At 49.2% G+C, this 10554-nt stretch overlaps 1 protein-coding gene across 1 annotated transcript; it reads right to left on the bottom strand.

Moving 5' to 3' along the window:
* Positions 1-1442: 1442 nt before the first annotated feature.
* DIO3 (iodothyronine deiodinase 3) lies at positions 1443-3461 on the bottom strand. Its single transcript, XM_069637766.1, has one exon. It carries the CDS (start codon positions 3347-3349, stop codon positions 2537-2539), a length of 813 nt encoding a protein of 270 aa, XP_069493867.1. The 5' UTR covers positions 3350-3461; the 3' UTR covers positions 1443-2536.
* Between the last annotated feature and the right edge of the window lie 7093 nt (positions 3462-10554).

Raw genomic sequence — 10554 nt, forward strand, 5'->3', positions numbered from 1 at the left:
AACACTGGTGGACTTGTATCAATTATGTGCAGGCAATACTCTCATGAAGTCGCATCCGGGACCACTAGCAGCGAAACACCGGAAAGGCAGCGGTCACCGCCTGCACCTATTATGTACACGTCGGTCCAATGATCGTCCAGCCAAAACCGGAAGGCGGGGAAAGAACGCTCCCCCAACCCCCTGCCTCCTTCTCGTGCATGTCCCTCCCCCAATCCTTCTCCTGTCATATATATCAGTTTTACTGACAGACATGTCCGAGGGTTTTACGTGCGCAATGTGTCGGTAGTTGTCGGTGCTTCATAGAAGTGGCGGACACAGCTCAAGGGGGTGCAAGGAAAGGGCTCCCGCTTGGGCACGCACACACTTCAGAAGGAGAGGAGGCTGGGCTAGGGCTTTCTACTCAGGGGCGCAGGGCTTAAACGGGGTGCTTGTTCCTGACACTGGGCAGAGAGCGTTCACTCAAGGGGCCCGCCAGACCCCTGCACATGGCGAGGGGGTCAGTGAGCAGATACTCTTTTCTAGGTGCAACATCTAGGCTACGGGACTCTGGAGGGGTTCCGCCTCCACAGCGGAAACGTGGGCAGGGGTTCTGCACAGACATCATTGCAGAGAGCACACAAACCCCTTAGACTCGCACACTGGGGTGTGAAATTCTGAAATGAAGAGTACGAGCCTCCCACTTCGTATTGGTACTTTAACCCCATGACTTATTTTGCATGGTCGTGCAGCTCCTTGGTTTGGGAGTCGCAGGCTTCTCTTGAAGAGTGGGGAGGGTGGCTGACTCGGGCGCACCGCACACACGTTATGGGCTGCACATGCTCGTCTGGTGCCACTCCTGTCCATGTCAAGTCACACACACACACACACCAGGTAGGGACATGTCCCTCTGGAGACGTGGGTTCGACTAGCGCCCTGCTGCCTGCGCCCTCAGTACCCATTGCTGCTTTAAGTAGGCGGTTCTCACTCTCAAGGCACCCGTGTAACAGCCGCGTGCATTGTCTAGGGGTTCAGTGTATGTACACCATGGCCAATGCCCGAGTTCGTTAGACTACCCCAACCACCCCACGCCCCCATCCCAAGCTCCGTAGGGCTCTCCTACATGTGTAAGGGACGCTGACTGCAGGGCTGACACGGGACCCCTCTGGGTGACAGCACTTGAGTTAGGGCAAGCATTTTGCACAAGAAATGCTGCGTTAAATGAAGTTAGCAACCGACCATCAGTAATTGCTGAGAAATAGCAGTGGAACGTTCTTAATCCCAGAGTAGAGCGGCGGCTGCCTTTCGGGCACACTTGCCAATGCACGTTCATATGGCACAGAAGCTTCGCCTGCATTCCGATTCCCGTGTTATAGCGGGAGTGCCTTAAAGTGCATCGCAGGTCGGGAAAGCCGTCTTCGGCAGACACCACGCTCAAAGGTACATCTAACAAGAACACACAGGGCTCGAGGCATGTCTTTTTATTTGCAAAAAAACTGTTCATATAAAAAGTGAGAATCATTTTACAAAAAAAGTCACATAAATAGGGTGTGCATGAGCACAAGCATTTTGATAGATCCAGTATTTACAGAACATCAGACGCGATTCTCTGGTCTTAAAACCCTTTCAAAATCGGTCATCACAAAAGAAATGCCAGAAATATCAATCTGTATGTGCATCATCAAACGCGTTTGCATTTTCCTTCACTTAAAAGAAAGAAAATGTAAGAACATACATACTATAGGAAATCCTATAGAATACAGGTAACTCTTGTTAAACAAATATATGAACTTGTGCAATGGACGGATCAGACAACACTGTATCTTATTTATAAGTTATAAAAAACGGCTCACAAATCAACATGATTCGAATAGGTATGTCGCTTCTTAAATTAAAGGCGTCTGTTCCGTAAATACTGATTTCAACCAAGCCTTTCATCCTAGACGTCCAAAGGCTGCAGGGCGCAGCTTTGTGTGGACAGGCGCAGCTAGTTGATGCGACTAAACGTGCAGCCAACGGCAGATGGCGCGGTCACTTGTGCAGGGACCACCTGCACGGCGCAGTGCATTGTGCAGCACGATCGTATGTCCCACCTGTACCGTCATCCTGGATTCTATAGTCACTTGCGCAGGCGCATGTGAATTCCAGCCAGTTGCGCAGCTGTGGCCGGAAGGTGCAGTAGCAGCTAAATTGTGTGGTTAGCTGTGCAGCTAGACTACTACATACTCCAATGGTCCGATATGGTGCGCAGCTACTGCTGGGTGCTGTGGTTAACTGGGAAAGTACAGCCACTACGCGTGGTCGCTTGGATACCGGCAGGGTGCGTTTTTTATGTTAGTACAAGTGTGGTAAGGTGCTGTAGATAGGAACACCTGCATTCTGCGGCCACTAGCTGTCAGGCAGTGGTCTAGCTGTACCAAGAGGCTGAAGTCACTCGGCCACGCGGGTGCATGAAGCGGATGCCCTGGTGGTGAAGTCACTCGGGCACGCGAGTGCAGCAATGACTACCTTAGGCGGCAGGCATTAGCGCGCGCAGCGCTGTTGGCGGCCACTCACGCAGCTACACCTGCAAGAGCTGGGTCTCAGAGTCGAGCTGCCGCGCCCTGTACTGCTCCAGCCACTGGCGGAGCTCGGAGATCTTGTAGCCGTCGGGCCCGCGGCCGCCCTGATAGACCACCACCTGCTCCTGGACGATGTAGAGGCGCTCGAAGTAGGCTCCGTAAGCAGCATTGGTGGCGTTGTCCATGGTGTCGACCACGAGCCGGCAGCCCGGCGCCTCTTGCAGCATGAGCTGGGCGGCGCGCAGCCGGTCCTGCAGCGTCTGGTGGCGCGGGATCTGGTAGGCAGCGTCCGAGCTCATCCAGCCGTCCGACGGGTGCGCCTCCTCGATGTAGACCAGCAGGAAGTCGGCCACGTCCAGGTGGCTGGCGGCCAGGCGCTGGAAGGCCCGCAGGCGCGCCATGAAGGGCGGTCAGCTGCACGAGCCGAAGTTGAGCACCAGCGGCCGGCGGCCCCGGCTGTAGTCCAGCAGGCGCGCCCGGCGCTGCCCGTCCGGGGGCAGCACCACTTCGGTGTTGGGCGTCGGGCCGCCCAGGTGCGCCGCCTTGAACAGGTCCAGCTGCTGGCCGCGCCACACGGCGCGCAGCGAGGCCAGCGTGCACAGGCGGCTGGAGTCGGAGACGCAGAGCGGAGGGTCCTCGGGGGGCTCGCCGTCCTCGGGCCCAGGCTCCGCGTGCCGGAGCAGGCGGTGGCGGAGGCACAGGAAGTCGAGGAGCCAGAGCAGCAGCGCCGTGAGCAGGAAGCGCGGCAGCAGCAGGCAGCAGGCGCACACCTGCTTGAGCGCCGCGCCGGGGCGGGGCAGTAGCAGCAGCATGGCGGGTGGGCAGGGGGCTCGGCAGCGAGGCTCCAGTGCGCACCGGCCTCTCTCGCACCCATCTTCCAGCCGCACACTTAAATACTTAAAGGGCAGACTCCACCTCCGGCCGGGCCCGCCCCATGCGTGCCCGGGGATTACCTCTCCTCCACCCGGGTGACCTCAGAACACGGGTAGAGTGGGAGTCAGGGCCCCGGGCAAGGGAGGACCTGCTGCTGTTCTGAGAAGGAGGATGCAACTGGTGGGGGGAGCTAAGGATACAGGGATGATGATGCTGCTGCTGCTGCCGTCGGTACGGAGGAGGCTGACACAGTGCAGCCGCGTGGGACCCGAGGAGGCAGCATCTCCTGTCCTGTGCCCAAGTACAATGCAGAGCACGCACGTAGGGACTGTGGCACGGAGTCCACGGCGAGGCATCCCTGCCTTAGCGTGCAGAGCCGAGGGAGGAGAAACACGACAACACTGCTGCCCCCATTATAAACCACACTGAGACGCACACGCGCTGTCAAGCCATCCAAGTACACAGCAGGGAGAGAAGCAGCACAGGGGAACAGCTGACAGGAGAACACAGCACGCAGGCATTGCGAGGTAGCACCGAGTCTGCCATGGCAGAGGGCAAAAGGGTCACAGGACGCATGCCCCTAGCAGAGACCGCGGGGACGCGAGGTAATGCACGTGAAAGGAAAGAGGGATGGGACTGGGAGCACAGCATCGACAACTATAAGGTGCGGGCTTTCGAGTCGGACCTGAAGGGCACCTGCCAATGTGCACAAGGGGCGGCGGGATCACACACGGCGTGGTGTATTGCTGCCGACAGGAAGCGAGTGCGATGTTGGACCGCGTGTCTAAGGATAGCCATATGCATCTGAAGGATCCATGTTACATTACTCGGCACGACACGCCGCTGCCGTTAGTTTTTAGCTGCTCTTCTTGAAGACCCCTTACTGTGATCTGATCCATGTTTACACTTAATGGCAGAGATGCTAACTAGGTGTATTACTGTCTGGGATATTGGGGCTGTGAAGCCTGGCATCTGCGCTAACGTGTGCCCGGGAATGGGAGAATAATATTCTTCTGACATTGCGGAGCTAGGTATGTTGGCATACACTGTCCAGGATACAGCGAGTTTATTTTATGACGGTGCGATCTCATCTCCGACCGCGGGCCGGTGAGATAAAGGAGAAACTGCTGCCCACAGCGAGCCGGTGATGTGTGTCTGTAGCCGGGGGGAGTCCGGAGCAAGGACCCGCCTTTATCAGTAGAGGGGCAGACGTTGCCGATGCTGAGCAGCCTAATGGGTCCTTTCCCCCGTCGTTAAATCAGAATATAAGAAAGAGCATGCTCTTCTCCCACGAGCTCAGAACAGGGCGAGCTGAAGGATTGGGCGCCAGTAGTTTGCGCCGCGGGCGTACTATGCAGGCAGCAGAGTCTCTGGTCATCAGAGTAGTCCTGAAAAGACGCCCTTAAGGCAATAGTTACGGAGTGTTTTTTGTGCAGCAGAGGGCGGCTTCAAGGCGGGTATTGCTGCTTGGCACCCATTCGGAGCAAAGTGATACCACATATTCTTTTCTCACAGTGGGATTGTGTCTTAGTATGTACAGAACCGGGTCCTTTAATCACGCTCGACTGCACGGTTATATGTTCTGTTTAGTTAGTGAATTCGCTATATCGGGGCGATCTTACCAGACCAGCACCAGAGCATCTTGGCATCATCGCTCTGAGATGCTTCGCTCTATGCAAAGTTAAGCACCCATTACCTCTATGCAGACCCGTGTTCAATCCATGGAGTTTAAGGGTACACATACAAATGTGTGTGAGCGCACGCAGAGCCCGCGGACGGTGTGAATGAGAGCAGGGAGGGCGCTGGGCTCCTCATGCTCCGGTTGGATGGTCTCTTTAGAGGGCGGGATTTCAGGGCTTGGGGCGGGCAAGTCCGCATTGATGGCAAATTTACACACAAAGGCAGTGGGTGACCCGCTCCTCGAATCACACCAGCAGTGACCGAAGGGCTGTGGCCATCGGAGGGCGCTGTTGCCCAATAACTGCTGTTCCCGTCACTCTATCTGCCCACTGAAGGAGAGGGCTGACTGCTGGCATAAAGCATGAGCTGGCCTGTCCCTTCCATCCTGTAAGCACACAATAACGATCGCGCCTTTAAAGAATGGATTTGGACTACATGAAAACCATTTATCCATATTTTGGCAAAAGGCTTTCATGTAGATTGTTGCATTCATCACTACTCACTTTCAACGTCAATAGTGTTTCTTGCCTAGTGATAGAGCGGCCCTTCCTCGTGTATGGCATATACTCCGCAAAGTAGTCCTTTGAGTAAAGCTAGTCCATGTCTTCTTGTCCTTGTTTTTTTCTGAGTCTCTGCGTTCTCTACTCTATATGACCACTGCAAGTATAGCTCACGCGCAGTGCTTTAAACGGAAAAATCAGAAGCGCGGTGCAGCGCGTTTGGCACCGGCCGTTTCGGTGTAGCACCTTGGGCACGGGTCTTTTTTAGTCACTCTCTGTTGTTGACAGGCAATGCCCAGTGCGATTAAATTATGTGCCAATTAGCACACACTTCGGCAAAGCTGTGTTTCCGACATCCTTTCACACAAACATTATGTTAAAGTTTGAATATCCATATACAAGGAGACTTTCCTTTTTGCGTATCAAACTAGCAGATATATCTGTAAACCAAGCTTTGAAAGGGGAGTTTTCTTATTGCTCGCTTTCATTGCCTAATAAGACATTCGGTAACTCGAGCTCTGTGTGGGGTTTCAGTCGAAAATGTTCCATCACAACTCCAATTACTTAAGTCTTTACATATTAGGGTAGGCCCTGCTATTAACAAAGAAACATCTTAAAAAGTAATTTCCCAGGCTTTCCAAATCAATCCCTGCTCCATCAAAGGACACCAATGGTAACTGATGAAGCCCACTTAGCGAAACAGTGTTACGTGCCTAGTGTGCTGAAAGCACAGTAGATGCATATTTGACTCTCCTTTTGCTCTGCAAGGTGGGCCCTGAAGGATACATTATTGGCACTGTGGGTGGTGGAGGAGGAAGAGGTTGCTACTTTCCCCAGCAAAGGCCTGTCCTTTAAGTTGCGATAAAGTGAAATGAAAAGCTTTCATTTTCACCCTGCAACATAGTTGAGTACCGGTACTCTCTCTTTCGGGTGTTGAGAAGTGCAGGTGCTCAAAAATAAGAAGTGCAGGTACTGAGAGGCCGGGTAGGACCGGCCCATTTAAAGCACTGCTTATGCTTGTATAAACCATTCGTCAGCCTGTGAGCTGGGTTGTTCAGTCGTTTATCACCTTTGTTGAACACAGACATTAAAAGACAAACCTTCACTTTCTTCCGAGAGTCGGGATTTAAGAGACACACACACTTGTTACCTATCCTTGGCTATGTGGTTACAATAGCACTCTGGTACAATTCTGATAGGTATGCACACATAGAGGCGGATTCATGGAATCTGTGTGCCGAAAAACGGGGATTTGTGCGCCACTCTGCCCGCAAATCCCCATTTGTTAAACAGGGATTTGCGGGCAGAATGGCGCACAAATCCCTGTTTTTCGGTGCACAAATTCCATGAATAAGCCCCTCAGAAAAGTGTTGTTCCATAATACAAGAACACTTTTCTCAAAAGCACCATATTCTGTCAAAGTGAGAATGTGGTGGCCTGGAACCAAAGCCCTGACTTTTTTCACCTTGGCAACAACCCTAGCAGTCATCAGACTTGCAGGACAGGCACCACAAGGTGATTCTCCTTCCAAAAGCCCTGGTTTTGTATGTAAAAAAGGAGTTAAAAAGGCTCATTATAACCTTGCCAGTATTCTGGCGGTAGATTTGCTAGGATACCGGCAAATGGAATTACCATTTCTGGCACTTGGTCTGATGGTATTACCACCAGATTACGAGTGACGGTATGCAGCATTAGTGCCCATACCATAGGACCCCATGGGGGACTTTGCCGGTATTACTGGTGCCTGTAATACCAGTGATTTTTGCCAGTAGGGTGGCAGGATTACCTCCAGCTCTGTTGCGGAAATGTGCCGGTATACGTTAATACCGAAACGTTCATTCTGCACCAGCCAACTTGTATGTGTCCCAAAATACGGTATCTCTCAAGTGTACGTAACATCTACTGCATACTTTTTCCTTTATAATGAAGGCTTTTCTCAGTTCGCAGCACCATTTTCCTTATTTACTGAAGGGCCAATGACTCTTGTGAATAAGAAAAGTGTCAGCCTCTTTAGAAATACTCGCAATGTAACTGGTGAATATGCAGACAGATTTGATCAACTTTTATAGCTGGAAAGCACATCTCCCCTGCAATCTTTCCACCGACCTCAGAATGCTAGTTATAAAAATTGGAGGGCAGCCTGTCGCCTTTCTACACAAATTTTATCCCAAGTTCAGAATCTGTCTCGTAATGTGAAGGAATTGAGAGAAATAATACAAATTATCAAAGAACGCAACAATCTACACATTCAAGCAGTGTATGGTGTTGTCTGAAGAAAATTGACCTGCCATTTTCAGTTATAAACATAAAAACACTTCAGGTTTTACGTGCCCATGATACATTATTATTTACGTCTGACACTGTGTAAACTCTCTCAGAAAAAGCCTAACTTTCCGCCCATCGTTTCGAGTAAGGAACAGCATCCAAATCGTTGCAAAAGAATGCTGCACCAGTGACATGTGCCTAATTTCACAGCTCTTTTCTTTCCTTTGGCAGATTTTTTTGTACCCAGGTTGCCTTTTCTTCTCCCCCAGGGTGTCGTTTAGCCAATATCTTTCGCCTCACACTCCTTTTCAGCTCTTGCTGCCTTCCTGCTGTGTTTGAAGCCTATGCAATGAGCCCCACAGCACCATAGTGATGCACTCTTTTATGCTGCCTTCAATAATATCTGCAGAGGAAAGCCGTCGTCTATTCGTCGGACGGAAGGCCGTATAGCCACGGAGAGGAATGAAATGTACTGTCCCATTAATGTAAGACCTTCTGTAAAGATGCACAGGGCCTCTTCGATCCTGGGACTTGATGTACTTTCTCTAATTTTTTCTTATCAAAAAGATCATGAGGTTCTTAATCTAGTTGATGAATGTACAAAAGCACAATGTAGCCAGTTTTCTACAAAAAGCTAATCGGGCTGGGTTCCATCCCAACATTATGTTTTGTAATTGCAAGTGACAGCAGCTGCCACAAGACCACAGAAATCTGGTCAATTAAACGATGGACTAAAACAATATAGGCAGGTTACCTTTCATACCTGATATCTTGGTGAAACATATGTAACATACACTGCTTGAACTCCACTAACATTAGAAAAAAATGCGTTGGTGATAAAATATAGGGTTGGTCAGGTAGCAATCCGTGGGGAATCCATAGCAACACAACACTCTAAATACTCCATTCAATATGTCAATGAAAGTCTATGAGGCTGTGTGCCATAACCTCTCTGTACTTATAAAGGCTGTATGTACAATTTCTCTTTCAGACTTCTTCGCCTTCCACTGTAAACATACCAGACAGTTGTCCAATGCAGACTCCCCAGTACTGTCTCAAAAGTGATGTCTTACCTCTCGTATCACGAGTCCATATCTGGCCGGCTTCCAATGCAGATTCTATGCCAAATACACACAATTTCCATATTTAAGTCATCATGACACTGTATAGGCTTACGCCTTAAACAAGAAAACGAATTGCCAGTTGTATTTTTAAAATCTGAGGCAGGCAGGGGTGCATACTTGGCGACATGAAGGAGCCCCTGACTAGATCAAATATTTTCCCACCAAAAATGGGCACTACTCGGGTAGGATGGTTATCCTATGGAGACAATATAATATTCCTGGATATGACACCCACTGGTCATCAAAGAAGTTTGAAGTATTTTGGGAACTATGCCAGGGGTAATGGATTAGAATTCAATACAATAATGACATTTAGGAAATTGCAGTAAAAGCATAAGTTTGTCTGGTCAATTAATAACAAGTGGGAAGAAGCAGACTGCCTGATTTACATGGGGTTCTTCATTAGAATTACAAGATACCTTCGCTGTAATTAAAGATAACATAAATGGAAAAGTTAAATTATTTCAAACTCGAGTGAAAGTAATCTTAATGAAATATAACTCATTCCGGCTGCTTCCTTTAATTGAATGTGTTAAACTGAAGGTCACTACAAGCATCACATATGGCTTGAAATTGTTAAATGGTGCTGAGCTTGACTGGCTAAACATACACATACTAGAGGCTACTCTATGAAAAGCGTATTGAATTTGCTAGTCACTTTCAATGTAAATGATTAGATTATCACTTGGCTTAACCTCATGGAGACACACAGTACTAAGAAATAAACTAAGCCTAGATGGCAAGATCATACGAGGAGAACCCAGCACTCTTTTCCAGGTGGTAAACAAAGTTTTGGAAGGGAGAGGAGATCGTCCTGTATTGCAGTATGCCAAGAATTGAGATATAGTACTGCAGGGTATGTACTTGGTGTTAGGCGAATGGCCCAAAACCCAAACTATAAAAATGATCCTAAATAGGCCAAATAATTAATGCACAGTTTGCAAAGAAAACAATGTTTTATTACATGCAAAAAGTATCAGATGGTCACATAGAACCAAATTAACACTGAGCTTGTCCCACCCAAAGACGTTACATCCTTTATAGTGGAAAACCACAAATTAACAAAACTATGCATAATAAAGATTAGGGGTTGGGCTATGGAGGACGAGGTTCCTACTGTACATTTTGTGGGGGACTTTAACTGTTGTTGTGTGGATGAGAATTTGATTAATCTGGAATATCTATGTAATGTGATTTCATTGCAGCCCTTGATGAAGGTCTCAGATAAAGACACTACTTCTAGAGGTATTGGATGGGCTGCCTTATGCAAAGATGGGGCCTATGTAGGGTTAATGGGAATGTTCAGGGGGACATTCCTTTTCAGTATACTTGGACAAGCCCTTTTTCCACATCCACAATTGATTTTATTTATGCAAATTGTGTTTTAGTGGAACGTTTTGTCTTTAGAGGTAGATATTGCTAATCTTAGTGATCATGCCCACTTAATTATGAGACTGTCTTGTGTGAATGCGGAAAAGCTTTAATCTGTTTGACCTTGTTGTAGTGTGGTTGTAAACGAAGGGGGGCAATGCTCTGCATTTGTGGGATAAAAGGCTTGTACTGTTCACAAATTCA

Source organism: Ambystoma mexicanum, chromosome 14, assembly GCF_040938575.1.
Source record: "Ambystoma mexicanum isolate Mex_15411 chromosome 14, UKY_AmexF1_1, whole genome shotgun sequence".
Taxonomy (NCBI): Eukaryota; Metazoa; Chordata; class Amphibia; order Caudata; family Ambystomatidae; genus Ambystoma; species Ambystoma mexicanum.